General features: G+C 38.4%; 1 protein-coding gene across 2 annotated transcripts in view; it reads right to left on the reverse strand.

Annotated features, from left to right (window-relative positions):
• Positions 1-21,241, reverse strand: part of LOC128700858 (copine-8) — a gene marked incomplete at its 3' end in the record, with an annotated part of 117,417 nt that overhangs the window by 89,108 nt on the left and 7,068 nt on the right. For both annotated transcript variants that reach the window (XM_070104768.1, XM_070104767.1), the window contains 2 exon segments: positions 3,558-3,732; positions 13,244-13,342. In XM_070104768.1, the coding sequence (XP_069960869.1) occupies positions 3,558-3,732; positions 13,244-13,335 (267 nt within the window).

The raw sequence follows: 21,241 nt of genomic DNA on the forward strand, positions 1-21,241 counted from the left end.
ACAATTCAAATTCAAAGTTTATTCTCTATAAGGATTACAATGCTGAGTTTACAGAATTTGGTTATTGTGTGGTTTACATGTAGTAAAATAATAATTATAGTGTACCACTAGAACACCTAGCATGGCTAGGCATTTTGGGCAGACTTATATTAAATCTTGGTAAGGGGCATATATTATATACTGATAACTGGTACACAAGCCCCTCATTCGGTGACTTTTTGCTATTCTTATTGTTCTTATGTTGGATAAATACACTAGTGAGGGGGGTTGGATTTGAGTCGGACTTGCACCTGAGTTTATTGCTTGGGTAGCATTTGTTCTGTTAGTGGGTTGGATTTGTGAAGGACTGGCCTAGTATGGGCCAGCAGGCCTGTTCCAGTGTTCCTACTTTCTTAAGTTCTTATTTAACATCACACTTACCAGTAGGGTGATCGAGGCTAGGACCTTGGGTAGCTTTAAGAAGAGATTGGACAAATATATGAGTTGGAGGAGCCGAGTTTGATTTGTGTCATTGGGTATGGGAGTAATTTCTTGGGTAGAGGTCATTTTGATAAGGACCTGCCTTGTATGGGCCAGTAGACCTGCAGTGTTCTTCCATTGTTATGTTCTTAGTGGGAAGGATTGTAAAGGACCTGCCTAGTATGGGCCAGCAGGCCTACTGCAGTGTTCCTCCTTTCTTATGTTCTTATGTAACATGACAGATGTGTGTGGCACAGTGCGTGTAAATCGGAAACATATGCCCAGGTTTGACGCTGGCACTCTTAGTGGTGAGGTGCAGGCGTTTGCTGCCAATGACATCATGGCATTTCGGTGGCATGACAAACGAGATGTCACATTGTTGTCATCAGTTCACCCTAATGAAATGGCAGACACTGGCAGGCAACATAGAGAGAGCAATGAACCCATTCTAAAACCTGCAGCTGTGATTGATTACACCTTCAATATGTGTTCAGTGGACAAATGTGACATCCAGAATGGGTTTGCTGATTGTGTTCACAAGAGTTATAAGTGGTACATAAAACTCTCTTTCCATCTTCTGGACATTTCCATGCTCAATGCTTATAATATGTATAAGATGAGGACCAGAAACAAACCACAGTATGGCGAATTATGTTTGTCTGTCATCAGACAAATACTATTCAAGTACCAAGGAAGAACACCTGCAATAGACCGCCCACCAAATTATCAACAACTACCTTCTCGTCTGAAGCATGGTGATCACTTCCTGGTAAAACTGCCTGCTACTGCTTTCAAGAAAAAGGCTCAGAAGAGGTGTTACGTCTGTTCACATACAAAAAAACGCCCACAACAACACAGACACTCGTTTTATGTGTGAGGAATGTAAAACACCACTGTGCATGACACCATGTTTCAAAGAGTTCCACAGGCTGCAGAACTTCTAGAAACATTCCCTGTGACTGTATGTGTGTATATAAAATATAGAAAAATAGTAATAAGCAACATTTCATATCGTTTGTTTGTGTAAATATTTTCTATAAACAGAACAATGACAACAGTGTTTACGCCCTTATTGTGTAGTATTGAAAAAGAAAAAACTTACAAAATACTGATCATATTGGTCTCACAGACCATAAAAGTTACTTGGAAAAAGAAAAATTAAAAAATAATAGACATTAGTACATAAGAAAGTAAATAAAAGAATACCGGGAGATGGCAGTCGGCGATGTTGCCACATTGTCCCCCTTTTTCATCAACTTCACGCCTCCGTATCTCGGTAAGTATTGATGGTAAAAAATTTTTGTTTAGCCTATAATATTTAAAAAAAAAAAACTTTTTTCATAAGAAATTTTTTTTTTTTTTTTTGAAATTTGGCTGACCCTGAGAACAAGTCTCTGAGAGGACCTGTCGACCCTCAAAGGGTTAAATAAAGAAAAGAAATGCAAGGTTACTGGGAATGAACACAGAAAACAATAATACAACATTGAACGTATTGTCAGAAAAGTCACACTGAACACAAGAGTGAAACGAGGAATAATAGTTTCTAAACAGTTCATTAGCCTATATACTTACTATCGATCTTTTGAGCCAGGACATCACCTATGCCAATAGAACTAGCGTCAGGTGTCAGATAGAAAGGCTTTGAAAAATCATTGACCAACATGCTGCAACACAAACTTTCTTCTGAATTGAGAGTAAAGACAGCTCACTTTTGATATTAATTCAAGTTACAGTAATATATCTTTTTTCTTTTAATTTTTCTAGGTATTTACTTCATTTAATCAGGCAATTTCAATGAGTTTTATTTTCTTATGCAGTGTCTTATAATTTTATATATGAAGAGTTTAACATTGTCTATTTTCCTTTATGTGAATTCTTATGCTATATATTTTAATTCTTGGGAGGGAGGGACTGATGGGGAGGGAGGTGTGGAGGGAGGTGTGGAGGGAGGTGTGGAGGGAGGTGTGGGGGAAGAGATGGACTGCTGGGGAGGAAGGAAGGGACTGATGGGGAGGGAGGGATTTGTGAAGGGAGGGAGAGATGGAGGGAAGGACAGAGGAAGGGAGAGAGGGAGGGAGACAGGGGGAAGGAAAGGGGAAAGGGAGGAAGGGGGGGGGAGAGGAGAGAGAGTGGAACTGATGAGGGAGTGGAGGATAGTATCCATATATGAATATTGCAACAGATGCAGCTGAGCCTCTCTTGTCTTTGTTTATTTGTTACAGAACATGTGTTTAACTACACACTGTATATACAGTAGGCACTGTACTGACAACACTGTATATACAGTAGGCACTGTACTGACAACACTGTATATACAGTAGGCACTGTACTGATAACACTGTATATACAGTAGGCACTGTACTGACAACACTGTATATACAGTAGGTACTGAACTAACAACACTGTATATACAGTAGGTACTGAACTAACATTATAGCTTCTCATTTTAACTCTTATTATACAAACTAAGGGAAGCAGATAATATAAAATTCTTCTGGGAGTCTCTCTCAGTTTGAATTTAAAAAATTTCCGGTACAGTCACATTCTAGCCCTGATAACACACAGGACATGAAAACACTCGTGTGTTGATTGCTATACACGATATCGTCAAATTAAGCACTAAACCTGCAAGGGTCACACAGAACTGGGCGAGGTTGCTATGCACAAAATAGGTAATAGGTAGGTAGTTTCATCTGGTAATTACGCCTACAACTCATGATGATAAACAATATATATATATATAGAAACATCATCACCAATTTCTTTTTAGGATATGAAAACTTAAAATATTTTGACTTCTGATGCAAATTTTTTTTTACTTATTCCCATCAATGAGGCCGAAAAATATGCTGCATTTTTATACCTGGGGTTGTGCAATAACTATTATCTGAATGAAGGCATGACTCCCCCTGTGATTGCAATTTGCAACCAAATTAAGAAAAAAAATTTAATTTATGTCATTTCCTCTGGGTACATCCTGCCTTGTTAGGAAACAGAAAACCTGCACTCTTGCATTGCACACTTATGTAACCCTAACAATGAATAAATACACTTAATTCATTATCATACAGTCTGTATTAGAACTAAAAAAAACTTACCTGTCGTTCCTCAAATCGATAATCCACCTCAATCTCACGAACCCACTGAGGGTTGAGAGAGTCCTTAATCATCTCCGTGCGACCAACCTCATGAAAAGTATCAAATCCAGTTTCCTTCATATAGAGAATACATAATGGATCACTCTTGCTCATGGTATCACGGTTCTTTAAGTTCCTGGGAGAAAAGCTTGTTTTCAGGCCATATTTAAACTTTTATTTTAAACTTTTTTTTTTACCTTAACAAAATATTTAAGTATCTTTAACATAATATTTTTAATATTTGCATATCTAATGAATTTAAATAATTAACTTTCACAAATACAGTAAATACTCCAATAAAGCAACACTACAGAGTAATTTTGACTGGACTAAAAAGGTAAATTCTTTTTTTTTTCCACAGAACACGAAAAAGCCTTAAAAGTATGTCCCTGAACCCTTAAACGGTCCAAACGTATATATACGTTTTTTCAACATCTGAAAGTATGTAAAAAAAATGTAGATCTTTTTCGTTTTACATTTGAAAACGTGTAAAAAAAACTTTTATCTACTTTTTTTTTGTTATATTTGAAAATATGTAAAAAAAAGTAGATCTACTTTTGTAGCAATACGAATTTGAACGTCGATCTGTTTGGTCTGTTTAAGGGTTAAGTATGGAAGCCTTAAGTTATGCATAAAATATGTATGCTATACAATGAAATTTTTCTTCAACCTAGATTGAACCAAATGGTTGTGTTTGGAGAGGTACAGTTTGGCGACCTCCCAAGCTCTCTACAGTTGCTTTTTGATAGAAAGTTGCATTCCTCACTAGCTCTTTGTTTATCAAATGATTTTGGATGGGGTAATAAAACCCCATCTCAGCTCTGGATACTAACCATGGCAACCAAGAGGAATACCGATGATGCTCCAGAAGGTGCTAAGAAGAATAAGCATCAATTTCTGATAGTATTGAAAAAATGTTAATTTTGTTTATACTTCGAGGTAGTGCATATGTGACACGGACAGCCTGCACTTGTGGTCTGAGAGTAATGAGTATTCCAGATTATGACATTGAGAAAATGTCAAAGTACAGAGCAAAACAGACCAGAGATGCATTACAGAATACTTGAGCCCTTCAGTACAACCATCAACTACTGACAACTCAGCATCAACACAAGAATCACAACCAACCACCTCAGCCCTGTAAGACCACATCAACTTTCTCCACACTTCCATGTCAAGGAACAGCAGCAGCAACTAAAATGTAGGGTAAAATCATTTTTTTTTTCTTCAACAAGTCGGCCATCTCCCACCGAGGCAGGGGGACCCAAAAAGAAAAAATCCCCAAAAAGAAAATACTTTCATCGTCATTCAACACTTTCACCTCACTCACACATAATCACTGTTTTTGCAGAGGTGCTCAGAACACAACAGTTTAGAAGCATATACGTATTAAGATACACAACATATCCCTCCAAACTGCTAATATCCCAAACCCCTCCTTTAGAGTGCAGGCATTGTACTTCCCATTTCCAGGACTCAAGTCTGGCTATATAAAAATAACCGGTTTCCCTGAATCCCTTCACTAAATATTACCCTGCTCACACTCCAACAGATCGTCAGGTCCCATTGTTAATGAGGAGCTAATCAAAATATCGACTTGGATGACAGCCAATAAACTTACGCTTAACGTTGACAAAACCTACTACATTATGTTTGGTAGCAGAGCAGGAGATGCGCAAATTAACATTAAGATCGACAACACTCTAATTACCAGGCATAATGAGGGCAAATTCCTAGGCCTATACCTCGACAACAACCTGAACTTCAGCACCCATATCCAACACATAACCAAAAAAGTATCCAAAACGGTTGGGATCCTCTCCAAGATACGATACTACGTGCCGCAAACTGCCCTTCTCACACTATACCATTCACTTATATATCCATACCTCACCTATGCTATCTGTGCTTGGGGTTCAACTGCAGCAACACACCTAAAGCCAATAATAACCCAACAAAAAGCCGCAGTAAGAATAATCACTAAATCCCATCCCTGGCAACACACCCCCCCACTCTTCATAGATCTAAACTTACTCCCTGTTCAGTACATCCACACTTACTACTGTGCAATCTACATCCACAGGACCTTAAATTCCAATATTAACCTTGACCTAAAACGCTTTCTTGATAGTTGTGACAGAACCCACAGGCACAACACCAGACACAAACATCTCTATGACATTCCCCGTGTCCGACTAAACCTTTACAAAAATTCAATGTATGTCAATGGCCCTAAAATCTGGAACACCCTACCTGAAAATTCCAAAACTGCAGACACATTCATCACCTTCAAAACTACCATCAGAAAACATCTTATCTCCCTGATACACCCTGTCAACTAATAATACGAATACCACCTGGTGGTTCACACTTACACTCACTCACCCATTTGACCATAAACAGAAATATCAATCTCAATCTCAAAATAATGAATCTTAACTAGTCAAAAGTTGGCCTGTGATACTCCAATACTGAAACTATGTTTTTATTTTATTTTATTATCACACCGGCCGATTCCCACCAAGGCAGGGTGGCCCGAAAAAGAAAAACTTTCACCATCATTCACTCCATCACTGTCTTGCCAGAAGGGTGCTTTACACTACAGTTTTTAAACTGCAACATTAACACCCCTCCTTCAGAGTGCAGGCACTGTACTTCCCATCTCCAGGACTCAAGTCCGGCCTGCCGGTTTCCCTGAATCCCTTCATAAATGTTACTTTGCTCACACTCCAACAGCACGTCAAGTATTAAAAACCATTTGTCTCCATTCACTCCTATCAAACACGCTCACGCATGCCTGCTGGAAGTCCAAGCCCCTCGCACACAAAACCTCCTTTACCCCCTCCCTCCAACCCTTCCTAGGCCGACCCCTACCCCGCCTTCCTTCCACTACAGACTGATACACTCTTGAAGTCATTCTGTTTCGCTCCATTCTCTCTACATGTCCGAACCACCTCAACAACCCTTCCTCAGCCCTCTGGACAACAGTTTTGGTAATCCCGCACCTCCTCCTAACTTCCAAACTACGAATTCTCTGCATTATATTCACACCACACATTGCCCTCAGACATGACATCTCCACTGCCTCCAGCCTTCTCCTCGCTGCAACATTCATCACCCACGCTTCACACCCATATAAGAGCGTTGGTAAAACTATACTCTCATACATTCCCCTCTTTGCCTCCAAGGACAAAGTTCTTTGTCTCCACAGACTCCTAAGTGCACCACTCACTCTTTTTCCCTCATCAATTCTATGATTCACCTCATCTTTCATAGACCCATCCGCTGACACGTCCACTCCCAAATATCTGAATACGTTCACCTCCTCCATACTCTCTCCCTCCAATCTGATATTCAATCTTTCATCACCTAATCTTTTTGTTATCCTCATAACCTTACTCTTTCCTGTATTCACCTTTAATTTTCTTCTTTTGCACACCCTACCAAATTCATCCACCAATCTCTGCAACTTCTCTTCAGAATCTCCCAAGAGCACAGTGTCATCAGCAAAGAGCAGCTGTGACAACTCCCACTTTGTGTGTGATTCTTTATCTTTTAACTCCACGCCTCTTGCCAAGACCCTCGCATTTACTTCTCTTACAACCCCATCTATAAATATATTAAACAACCACGGTGACATCACACATCCTTGTCTAAGGCCTACTTTTACTGGGAAAAAATTTCCCTCTTTCCTACATACTCTAACTTGAGCCTCACTATCCTCGTAAAAACTCTTCACTGCTTTCAGTAACCTACCTCCTACACCATACACTTGCAACATCTGCCACATTGCCCCCCTATCCACCCTGTCATACGCCTTTTCCAAATCCATAAATGCCACAAAGACCTCTTTAGCCTTATCTAAATACTGTTCACTTATATGTTTCACTGTAAACACCTGGTCCACACACCCCCTACCTTTCCTAAAGCCTCCTTGTTCATCTGCTATCCTATTCTCCGTCTTACTCTTAATTCTTTCAATTATAACTCTACCATACACTTTACCAGGTACACTCAACAGACTTATCCCCCTATAATTTTTGCACTCTCTTTTATCCCCTTTGCCTTTATACAAAGGAACTATGCATGCTCTCTGCCAATCCCTAGGTACCTTACCCTCTTCCATACATTTATTAAATAATTGCACCAACCACTCCAAAACTACATCCCCACCTGCTTTTAACATTTCTATCTTTATCCCATCAATCCCGGCTGCCTTACCCCCTTTCATTTTACCTACTGCCTCACGAACTTCCCCCACACTCACAACTGGCTCTTCCTCACTCCTACAAGATGTTATTCCTCCTTGCCCTATACACGAAATCACAGCTTCCCTATCTTCATCAACATTTAACAATTCCTCAAAATATTCCTTCCATCTTCCCAATACCTCTAACTCTCCATTTAATAACTCTCCTCTCCTATTTTTAACAGACAAATCCATTTGTTCTCTAGGCTTTCTTAACTTGTTAATCTCACTCCAAAACTTTTTCTTATTTTCAACAAAATTTGTTGATAACATCTCACCCACTCTCTCATTTGCTCTCTTTTTACATTGCTTCACCACTCTCTTAACTTCTCTCTTTTTCTCCATATACTCTTCCCTCCTTGCATCACTTCTACTTTGTAAAAATTTCTCATATGCTAACTTTTTCTCCCTTACTACTCTCTTTACATCATCATTCCACCAATCGCTCCTCTTCCCTCCTGCACCCACTTTCCTGTAACCACAAACTTCTGCTGAACACTCTAACACTACATTTTTAAACCTACCCCATACCTCTTCGACCCCATTGCCTATGCTCTCATTAGCCCATCTATCCTCCAATAGCTGTTTATATCTTACCCTAACTGCCTCCTCTTTTAGTTTATAAACCTTTACCTCTCTCTTCCCTGATGCTTCTATTCTCCTTGTATCCCATCTACCTTTTACTCTCAGTGTAGCTACAACTAGAAAGTGATCTGATATATCTGTGGCCCCTCTATAAACATGTACATCCTGAAGTCTACTCAACAGTCTTTTATCTACCAATACATAATCCAACAAACTACTGTCATTTCGCCCTACATCATATCGTGTATACTTATTTATCCTCTTTTTCTTAAAATATGTATTACCTATAACTAAACCCCTTTCTATACAAAGTTCAATCAAAGGGCTCCCATTATCATTTACACCTGGCACCCCAAACTTACCTACCACACCCTCTCTAAAAGTTTCTCCTACTTTAGCATTCAAGTCCCCTACCACAATTACTCTCTCACTTGGTTCAAAGGCTCCTATACATTCACTTAACATCTCCCAAAATCTCTCTCTCTCCTCTGCATTCCTCTCTTCTCCAGGTGCATACACGCTTATTATGACCCACTTCTCGCATCCAACCTTTACTTTAATCCACATAATTCTTGAATTTACACATTCATATTCTCTTTTCTCCTTCCATAACTGATCATTTAACATTACTGCTACCCCTTCCTTTGCTCTAACTCTCTCAGATACTCCAGATTTAATCCCATTTATTTCCCCCCACTGAAACTCTCCTACCCCCTTCAGCTTTGTTTCGCTTAGGGCCAGGACATCCAACTTCTTTTCATTCATAACATCAGCAATCATCTGTTTCTTGTCATCCGCACTACATCCACGCACATTTAAGCAACCCAGTTTTATAAAGTTTTTCTTCTTCTCTTTTTTAGTAATTGTATACAGGAGAAGGGGTTACTAGCCCATTGCTCCCGGCATTTTAGTCGCCTCATACGACACGCATGGCTTACGGAGGAAAGATTCTTTTCCACTTCCCCATGGACAATAGAAGAAATAAAAAAGAACAAGAGCTATTTAGAAAAAGGAGAAAAACCTAGATGTATGTATATATATATATGCATGTGCGTGTCTATGAAGTGTGACCAAAGTGTAAGTAGGAGTAGCAAGATATCCCTGTTATCTTAGCGTGTTTATGAGACAGACAAAAGGAAACTAGCAGCAATCCTACCATCATGCTAGAAACAGTTACTTGTACATGTATGTGTTTTAAGTGTTCACAGTCTTGCATCATGAGACAGAAAAAAGGACACCAGCAATCCTACCATCATGTAAAACAATTACAGGTTTTTGTTTCACAGTCATCTGGCAGGACGGTAGTACTTCCCTGGGTGGTTGCTGTCTACCAACCTACTACCTATGTATAGTGCCAAAACAAAAGCATTCACATTGCTAAACTCACAACTAGTATTTAGTCACTTAGCCATAATACTAACTTATCTCATAATTCTTTAACATTTTAAACCTAAGATTTAATATAAGTCTGCCCAAAATGCCTAGCCATGCTAGGCGTTCTAGTGGTACACTCTGTAATTATTATTTTACTACATGTAAACCACACAATAACCAAATTCTGTAAACTCAGCATTGTAATACTTATAGAGAATAAAGTTTGAATTTGAATTTGAATTTGTCACCATTCACTCCTATCGAACACACTCATGCACTCCTGCTGGAAGTCCAAGTCCCTCGCCCACAAAACCTCCTTTACCCCTTCCTTCCAACCTTTTCGAGGACGACCCCTACCCCGCCTTCCTTCTCCTACAGATTTAAATAAATACTATTCTAGTAAAATATTTAAAAAAAAAAAAGTTGTTTGGCTAACTATGAGGTCTCTGCAATTTAACATATTTTTTCCATATGGTCTTCACTTCACATACTGCCACAAATTACCATAAGGTGCCAATTTTCAGGAATGTATCCATTGCATTATGAGAGGGTTTACTGTACACAAAAAATCACAATCATGTAGCCGATGTGTTAATTTATTACAACGCTAATACAGTAGAACCCCAGTTTCCACTGATTTGGTATCTGCGGTTTCAGTTATCCACAGTTTACCGTGGCCCAAACATACCTCTTAATTTTGCATAATACTGGCCCCAAAATGCAAAAATAGAAAAGCTTGCAGTTCTTCAAAGCCTAAGAAAAGCTGTGAAGTGCTTCCCATAAGTGAAAAGTGATAATTCTCCATTTATTGTGCATGATTTATTGATGAAACTTATAATAGGTATGTATAGGATTTGTATATACAGGGTTTGCTACTATCCACAGTTTTTTTTATCCATGGCAGGTCCTTGGAATATAGCACCCATGGATATGGGGTCTTATTGTATAAGAAAAAAAAGCATATTAGGTAAAACTACTAATTGAATTACATTACAGTGCACTTGTATCTATACAAGTCATCAATTTACCAATGCCCCAAGTTGCACAAATTTGCACTTTCAAACAGGACAGGACCCACACAAACTGAAGAACAAACATGTAGAAAACATAACTATCCCTGGTACTATTGTTTTCCGTGCAAACTACTTATCTTTATTGTAGACGTTTCGCCATCCAGTGGCTTTATCAATACAAATTCCAGGACATGACCTGAAGACAGGAGAACTATGCACAGAAGATGAGGTAATCAGTCCCTCAACCTAGCAATAGGTGCGAAGAGCACCGTAGTCGTGGAGATTCTGAAAGAATCTCCACGACGAGTTATGTCCTGGAATTTGTATTGATAAAACCACTGGATGGCGAAACGTCTACAATAAAAATACCCAGATGTTGCACATGTGTCTCAATTTCATCTTGTCGGTATTGTATACCATTCTTGTACTACTTATTTTTAAGTTAGAAAACTAAGAAAAAAAATTGTAAATTGAGAGCTTGTATACAGGTGTCAAATACGCACACACATAAGCTTTCATCAGGTTACCTGCCTGAGTTTCAAGAAGTGTCAAAGCAACTTTGTAAGGAAGACAGTGCACCTTGGCACACTGCCAAAGACATTAAGAATTGGCTAAATGAGTGTGATTTACCATACGTACTTTAATGACTGGCCCGGAAACTCAAGGGATTTCAATAAAATAATGAATATCTGGAGCCTTTTAACTCTTCAATTATTGATCCACCAAAATAAAGTAATGATGGTGTTACAATTTAAAAAAAAAAAAAAAAACTGCCATTTTTTTCTTCTGAAAATTTTAGAAAAGCTTTTTCTAAAAGTGAGGACACCAAAAATGCAAAATTTCATAGAAAGCTTACATAATTATGCAAATAAAAATTTGGCAATCTGGTATGCAAACAAATTTGGCAATCTGGATGCACTTTAACCATCAGCAATTTTGCCCATTTTGAGTCCTATTTTAAGCCATATCTATTGTTTAATTTAACCAAATATCTAGCTATTTGCTAGCATGCCTTCAATTCTATTGACTGAGCATAAGAAACTGCCCATTAAACTTACAGAACTAGCTTATGAAGTGCACAGAAGTCAATAATTTAGCCAATTTTACAAAAAAGTTTACAGAATTCAATTTAAAAGCAGTCCAAAATAATGTAGGTATTCAAGCCATTAAAGTAGCCTATTCTCCGTTCATTAATCACATCCCCAGGCCTCTCCTATATTACACTTGTCCTCCATTTTGAATCCATCATCCCACAAAAAAATAGTTTATACACTTTTTTGCAGATTAACAAGAATGATTGGCCATGGTTTAGGTCTTTTCCAATAATGGAAGCACACCTAGTATAAAGAACCCATGAAACAGACCAGGGAGTGGGGGGGAGGATATCGCCAAAAATCAAAAATTTCTGGGCCTTAAACTGACTAGTATGTTTTCCCTTCTATCATTTGATACCAATAAACAGCCAATAAAACCATAAAAACCACCCTAGAAAACACCCTAATGTCTCTGTTTTAACCCATAAACGGTCCAAACGTATATATACGTTCTCTACCGTAGTGCCCCAAATATTTTGAGAAAAAAAAAAAAATTGTTTTTTAATAGGAAAAAAGAGCATATGGTACCCAGGCATCCCCAATTATTTTAATATGGCACATAGTGAGTGCGCACACCCATTCTCTTATGCCTAGGTGACTCAGGCTTATCGTGGCAATGTTGAATGTATGACAAATAAAACGTACATATACGTTTGGGGCACTAGCAGTAAAAACGTATATATACGTTTGGACTGTTTACGGGTTAAACTAAACACAGGGTCAGAGGTTTGCTTTTCCAATCATGCACTGCATGGGCAGGATTTTTTTGATACTGTGCACACCCACCACACAAACCCATTCTCCAATGTCTAGGCCAAAATTTACTGCTCACTGAATATTTGAGAGTACTGTGCTTAATTAAAATGTAGATTTATTTAAGAGATACTGGCATCAATAACATAGGTTTACTTGAGAGACAGTGAAAGGGTTAAATATAAGCTTCATGGCATGGACGTGTCCTGTAACCCCAAAATCTTGAGTGCCAGTAAGCATGTGTGGGATGGTACTGTCTCTTCTGTCCTCCATACATTAGCCTCTTCAGTACCTAGGAGACTTATAAAAATGAAATGAAAAAGTTTATTTCCTTGCAAAGCTTACAATGTGTGGTTTACATATTACAAAATATTAATTACAAAGAAAACCACTAGCATGCCTAGGCATTTCAGGCAGACTCAGGAGTGCCTCAAGAGGAAGGGTAATCCTGCACAATACTAATACTAGTTTAGGTGAGGAGTCTATACATATTTCAGCAATGGTGACAGGTCTCGTATGTTTGTGTGTGCATATTTATGATGCCTACTGTACATGTCACAATGTACAAATAAAACATACTTGGCTTCAATCTTGAGTGCCACCTTTGACATCGGCACCATCTGAGGTGGGCCAGGTGGCATTCCCACTGGTGATGCACCTCCAGCCTGCATCTTTCGCCTGCAAAATAAACAGTATATTAATTACTTCTGCCTGCAAAATGATCATCATTTTATTTCTAATATCAATCTTTACCTTTTCCCATCATACAGAGGTACCTAGACTTGCAAGTTTAATTCATTCCATGACCGAGCTCATAACTCAATTTGCTCGTGTATCAAATCAATTTTCCTCACTGAAATTAATTGAAATGCCATTAATCTGTTCCAGCCCCCAAAAAACCACCCCAATTTTTTTGTTACAGGTTTTTAAATAAGAAAAGTGCATTTATAAATAAGAAATGATTTTTGCCTTTTTTGCCAGGTCCCAGAAATGCTTTAGAAATGCGGGAGTATATATGAAACTCCTTGAAGCACGGTGTAAGATGAGTGTTGCTCCACTGCTGACAGTGCAGCAGTGGAGTGACATTTGATGATCATGCACTGCCTTGGCTTTATTTTTCACTGTTACACATAAACATGTCTGTCTATCTGCTTGTTTCTGTCTATCTGTTTCTGTCTGTCTATCTGTTTATCTAGATACATGTTTATGTAAGACAGGTATACAATGCCGACAAGATGAAAGTTGACACACTTGTGCAACATCTGGTTATCTTTATTGTAGACTTTTCGCCATCCAGTGGCTTTATCAATACAGATCCTTGGACATAACAAGAAAACAGAAGAACTATATACAAAAGATGAGGTAATCAGTCCCTCAGCTTTGGAGGTGGTGTTTAGAGCACCGTGGTTGTAGAGGTGAAGGCTGAGGGACTGATTACCTCATCTTTTGTATATAGTTCTTCTGTTTTCTTATGTCCAAGAATCTGTATTGATAAAGCCACTGGATGGCGAAACGTCTACAATAAAGATAACCAGATTTTGCACAAGTGTTAACTTTCATATATGTTTATGTCTGTCCCTGCTTATCTGTCCTTCTGTCTGCCTGTGTTTCCATCTTCAGATCTGTCTCTGTTTCAGAAAGAGAGCTGCTCATGAACCAACAGGTATTACACGTGATGCAGAGTCGTCACGTCTGATTCCTGAACAAGTAAAAATGTGTATTACTTGCCAGTCATGCTTATTATGCCTTATATCTACAAGCATAATATAGAACTTTGTCTGGAATTTTTGGGTTATCCTAGGTAATTTATACTATGTGTAACTGTATTTATGTGTAGCTGTGAGACTGAGACTGAGACAGACACAGACACAAAGCCAGATAACAGCCGCCAGCCAACTGGCCACTCAACCTGATGGCCTGCGGAACATGTATTACGCATGTCACAGAATTGTTTCTCTTTACTTAGGGAATACGTTTTAGAACATTCTGGCAGGATGACACTACCCGTGGTGTCAAAACTTAAAGGATGTTACACATTGGTTATAAAAGATGTTTTTGATATTTCCTCGGTATCTCCTGTGAGTGGCAGCACATCTGAAGCTCACTCATAACTCTGACTTTGGCTCACAACTCCAAGGCAAAAAATCGACCGAGTGATGGCTCGTAACTCGGAAAACTTACAAGTTGGGGCACTCGTAAGTCAAGATACCACCGTATTAACCTGTGTTGGATGGTAGAGAGGAAGCATTAGACACACATGAAACATCTTGGTATCTACATTAAAGATATTACACCGTCCAGTAAATTTATCAATACAAATTCAAAGACATAATGTGAAGACAGTAAAACTATGACTATGACAAGTTTTTACAGACGAATCTCCCGCTAGCATGGCCGTGACTAACTCACGGCCATGCTAGCGGGAGATTCATCTGTAAAAACTTGCATTTGTGGACACAGTGGTGCCTATGCTAACCTTCCTATGGTGTAGAAATACACCTAGTTGGACGAATCTTACTGAAGCTAACTGGCCCAGTGGCTAACGCGCAGGTGCCATGAGCCAGTCTAGCTTTGTTTATGCTTGAGTGAACACTAACCTGCACTCAAATTCAAACATTTTACGATTATTTCATTGTGTTTAGTGCTTGTGGGACTGTGAAGTAAGCTACCATGGGCCCAAAGAAACTTGCTAGTGGTACCCCCTGTGGTAAAGAAAGTGAGAAACACCATAGATGTGAAGAAGGAAATAATACACAAGTATGACAGTGGTGTGAGACTTGTTGAACTTGGCAGGATGTACAGAGGACTGTGGACAGTTATTTTGTGAGACAAACAGACAACTGTGGACAGTTTTGTGAGACAGAAACACACGACTGTGGAGTTATTTTGTGAGACAGAAACAGACGACTGTGAACAGTTATTTTGTGAGACGAACAGAGGACTGTAGACAGTTATTTTGTGAGACAGGGTTCCAGTGACAGAAGCTGGTCCTATTGCATTAAAATACAGAGAAGAGAAGTAACCCCAGAGAGGGCTTTGATACCAGAAGTCCTCATAGAGGGGGTTTCTCCTTCCAAACACTAACCCCAACTCCCTCTCTCCTCCTCCCTATCTTCCAGATGCCGTCACCAATCTTCAATAAAGGTAAGTAAAAATGTTATTTTATATTTATATACATAATTGAACACTATAGTATTTGTTGTGTGTATGTAAAACTGTAATTAATCTCTATAAAATGTATTTTTTTGTGAATATTTTTGTGTTTCTTGAACAGATTAATTGTATTTCCATTATTTCTTATGGGAAATATTGCTTTGATTTTCAGACTTTTCGAATTTAGAACTAGCTCCTGGAATAGATTAAGTTCGAAATTTGAGGTTCCACTGTAGTATGTTATTTGTGCTTATCTCATAAAATAAAAAAAAATGTGAAATTCATGAAACAAAAAACAAAATTTTATATTTTAAAAACTAGCACAGCAAAAACCCACAAGGAATTTCAAAATTATAAATTTCTTGCATTATAGCTAATGTTCAAAATTTGGTACGATTAAAATAAGTTATGATTTAGACAACAGCAAAACTATTTATATGAGAAGCAGGAAAAAAAAAATTTGACAGTATTGCTATGTTTACACCGAGTCAAGATTATGCAGCACACGTGCAGCCTCCCTCACCCCACTTGGGCTACTGTCAACCACCTTCCTCACTAACCTCAAGTTAACAAATGTTGATTTAGTGAATATTATATACATTTACATGCACAAAAATCAATTTTGATAAATAAAAATTATAATAATGTATCCAACTCCTGAACGATATCAAAATGACATAGATAAATAATAAATAATAATAATAATAAATAATAAATCTTTATTTACTACAAGTACATGTACATGGTATACAGGCCTAGATGACATCCATGACATACTACTATATAGAAATTCCTTATGCTCAGCATTTTGGGCAAATTAGGTCAGTGTCCCAGGATGCGACCCACACCAGTCCACTAACACCCAGGTACCCATTTTACTGATGGGGAACATAGACAACAGGTGGAAAGAAACACGTCCAATGTTTCTACTCTGGCTGGGAATCGAACCCAGGCCCTCGCCGTGTGAAGCGAGAGCGTTAGCCACCAGGCCACCAGAGCCCTTGAGCATAGTAAAAGCAAATTTATATGTAACTTCATTCAGAAATGTTTTATTTGAAATTAACCTACAACAGCAAGACTTCACACCTTCAACTATTTTTAGAGAAATTTTATGAAAATGCTTCAAATTTTTCCCAACAATTTTCATCGGTGAACCAGGATGTACCATGTCCCTTTAACCCCACAGGTTATGTTATATATATTTAAACTGCAGTCTGCGGGTCAGCAGAACACCACCAGCAACAGTCTGGTTGACCAGGCAAGCACCAGAGGAGCCTGGCCTTCGGCCGGGCTCCAGGAGTTAAAAAAAAATAAAAATCTCTTGGACTCCATCAAAGGTATAAAAGGTACATTATCTAAGTAACATTTAAATATTAGAATTAGTTTGCCCAAAACGCATTACATATTAAAGGTCTTCTTTTGTGCCTACCAATGTTTTGTTACATGTAAATTACATTATTTGTACTGATTAAAGAAATGAAAATTGTATTGTATTGTAATCTGTTACTTTCATGATATGTATGTAGTCTACAATGTTTTCAGAATAAACTTACGAATTCTGAATGTAAATATGATAAAGTTTTAATTTCACAGCCAAGAGTGATGTAGAAGTAACACCATGGTGTTTCCACAAAGCCTGTGTGGTATCAGCAACTCTATTTATTTATGTAATAATTTGAAACACAAATAACCCGCACATAAAAGAGAGAAGGTTACAATGACGTTTCAGTCCGACTTGGACCATTTACAAACTCACACTGACTTTGTAAATGGTCCAAGTCGGACCGAAACGTCGTCGTAAGCTTCTCTCTTATGTGCAGGTTATTTGTGTATAGTTCCAGTCACGATATTTGCCTTTTTTTTGTTATTAATAATTTGAATATACAGAGGTACAAAAAAATACAGGTAAGAGCAGCATGCCAAAGCCACTTGTATGCATAGCATTACGGGCTGGCTTAAAATTAACTTAAGATTAACTAAGTAATGATGTAATAAGTAATAAAACATTATTGTAAACAGATAACAACAAAGCACAAATGAGTACGTATTACAAAGACAGGTCATATGGTTGCTTGCATTGTTGTACATTCAGTAGAATGGAGTGTTCTGTTAGGTAGTGTATATGAAAGTAGGTCAAGCAACAGTGTGGATTAACCCTTAAACTGTCCAAACGTAGATCTACGTTCATGTGTGTAGTGCTCCGACCTTTATTTTCTCTATTTGAAAGCACGTAAAAAAAAATAAAAGATCTACATTCGGAGTGCTACGCATGTGAATGTAGCTCTATGTTTGGACAGTTTAAGGATTAAACAAATTTTTGAACACACTGTGGCTAAATCAGTACAGTTATTTACTAGTGAAGGTAGAGCCTTCGATTCAGTATCCAGTGTTCCTTATGCAAATTTCCTACAACATAGTTTTCTGTGTTTCATACATTACATGTTTTCATAGTTTCTTTTATGTTACCTTTATCTCTCCTGTTTCTGAGTGTCTTTGTACATCCCTGGCTCATAAGAGGTTTGCTCAGATCAGTCGACAAAAAACACTATAATAAAAAGTAGAGGTCAGGCCTCGTCACCAAGGAAATAGTAAAGAAATATTCTGGAAATATAAACACACATTCAGTATAATGTGATCCTTTATTGACTACGTTTCGCCCACACAGTGGGCTTTTTCAAGTCACAAACAGAACTACCTGGGGTGGAAGGGATCTGTTTGTGACTTGAAAAAGCCCACTGTGTGGGTAAAACGTAGTCAATAAAGGATCACATTATACTGCATGTGTGTTTATATTTCCATTGTGTCGGTATTTTATACCATTTATTTCCAAAGAAATATTCTACTACCCTCACAAGTATAATAAAAAGTAGAGGTCAGGCCTCGTCACCAAGGAAATAGTAAAGAAATATTCTACAACCCTCACAAGTATAATTAATTAGCAGGTTCAAAGAAAACTTTCATTCAACTGGTTTTAATGATTCCAAAGGGTCAAAAATAACAAAAAAATTAAAAACAAAGCAAATGAACCCTTCCTTTCAACTACTGATATTGTTGGTAACTAACATTTTTCCTACAGTAGGAATGAATCTTTACAAATAAGTGAACAGCAGTTTAAGCTACCTGATACACAATTATCCTAGCTATAACTGCTACTAATACTAAATGACACTTAGTTTAGTATCCTTCCAATGACTATACATATCAGCAAAATTATCCGAGACTGGAGTTTACCTGGAGAGAGTTCCGGGGGTCATCGCCCCCGCGGCCCGGTCTGTGACCAGGCCTCCTGGTGGATCAGAGCCTGATCAACCAGGCTGTTACTGCTGGCTGCACGCAATCCAATGTACGAGCCACAGCCCGGCTGGTCAGGTACCGACTTTAGGTGATACTCTAAAATTAACAGTTATATTCAAGAATCAATGATACCCCATAATTTTTTTTTAAACAAATCAGCTGCCTTCCACCAAGGTACGGTGATCCAAAAAATAGAAGAAATATATTTTCACTGTTATTCACTCAATCACAGTCTTGTCAGAACATAAGAAAGAGCACTGCAGGCTTACTGGCCTATGCTAGGCAAGTCCAAATCACCTACTGGCTTAAGCCAGTCAGGTCCAAGTCACATCTACTTAAGAAGGATGGAGCACTGCATCAGACCCACTAGCGCAAGCCAGTCAGATCCAACTGATACCCATTCATGTACTACTTGTCTAACCTATTTTTAAACCTGCACAACGTTTTAACTCCTGTCAAGACAGGCAAAACTGCTGGCCTGGAGAATGTACAGAGAACCTTCACAGCACACATAAGTATGATAAAGCACCTAAATTACTGGGAAAGGTTGAAATCCCTTGATTTGTATTCCCTGGAATGCAGGCAAGAAAGATACATGATAATATACAATTGGAAAATCCTAGGGGGATTAATACCAAATTTGCACACAAAAATCACTCCCTACAAAAACAAAAGACTCAGCAATGGAAATGGAAAGGACCCCAATGGAAATAAGTCACTCTGTCTGACATTTTTGGGTTATCCTAGGTTCTCTACACATATGCTGCTATGTATGATAATTCTATGTAACTGTATTTGTGTATACCTGAATAAACTTACTTACTTACTTACTTACTTGCAAAATCCCCCTAAAGAAAAGCAGGGGCAACACAAGTACACTAAGAGATAACAATAAGTGTCAGGGACCCAAGACTGTTCAACTGCCTCCCAGCATACATAAGGAGGATTAGCAATAGACTCCTGGCTGTCTTCAAGAAGGCACTGTTCAGGAACCTGAAGTCAGTACCTGATCGGCCGGGCTGTGGTTCATACGTTCGTTTATGTGCAGCCAGAAGTAACTGCCTGGTTGATCAGGCTCTGATCCACCATGAGACCTGGTCATGGACCTGGCTGCAGGGGTGCTGACCCCCAAAACCCACTCCAGGTACACAATAAGTGGAGAATTGTCATTTTTCACTGGTGGGAAGCACTTCACGGCTTCTCTTAGGCATTGAAGAACTGCCAGCTTTTCTACGTTTGCACTTTGGGGCTATTATTATGCAAAATTACGAGGTATTTTTGGGCCACAGTAAACCGTGGATAACTGAAACTGCAGATAACGAATCAGTGGTTATAAGGTTTTTACTGTACATGTATATTAAACAACAATGGTGACATCACGCATCCCTGTCTAAGGCCTACTTTTACTGGGAAATAATTTTCCTCTCTCCTACATACCCTAACCTGAACCTTACTATCCTTATCAAAACTCTTACTGCTTTCATTACCAACTGAGAACTCTAGAGCTGCAGACACATTCATCACCTTCAAAACTACCGTTAGAAAACATCTCATCTCCCTGATACACCCTGTCAACTAACTACATGAAAACCACCTGGTGGTTCACACTTTCACTCACTCACCCATATGACCATAAACACAGAAATACGAATCTTAATATTAAAATAATGAATCCTAACTAGTCATAAGTTTGCCTGTGATACTCCAATATAGAAACTATGTATTGTGCCCAAAAAGCATTCACATTGCTAAACTCACAAACAATGATGTAGTCACTTAGCCATAATATCAACTTACTCCATAATTTGTAATAATTTAGAGTTAAGAATTAACCTAAGTCTGCCCAAAATGCCTAGCCATGCTAGGTGTCCTAGTGGCCCCATCTGTAATTAGTATTTTAAAACATGTAAACCACACAATATCCAAAATCCGTAAACCCCGCATTGTAATCCTTATAGAGAATAAACTTGATGGATTGATTGATACACTTGCAACATCTGTTACATTGCTCCTCTATCCACCCTATCAGTGAATGTGTTCAGATATTTGGAAGCAGATTTGTCAACAGATGCGCGCATAACGGAGATAAAACACCTTAATTACTGGGAGCGCTTGAGGTTCCTAAACCTG

The sequence above is a fragment of the Cherax quadricarinatus genome, chromosome 94, assembly GCF_038502225.1.
Source record: "Cherax quadricarinatus isolate ZL_2023a chromosome 94, ASM3850222v1, whole genome shotgun sequence".
Taxonomy (NCBI): domain Eukaryota; kingdom Metazoa; phylum Arthropoda; class Malacostraca; order Decapoda; family Parastacidae; genus Cherax; species Cherax quadricarinatus.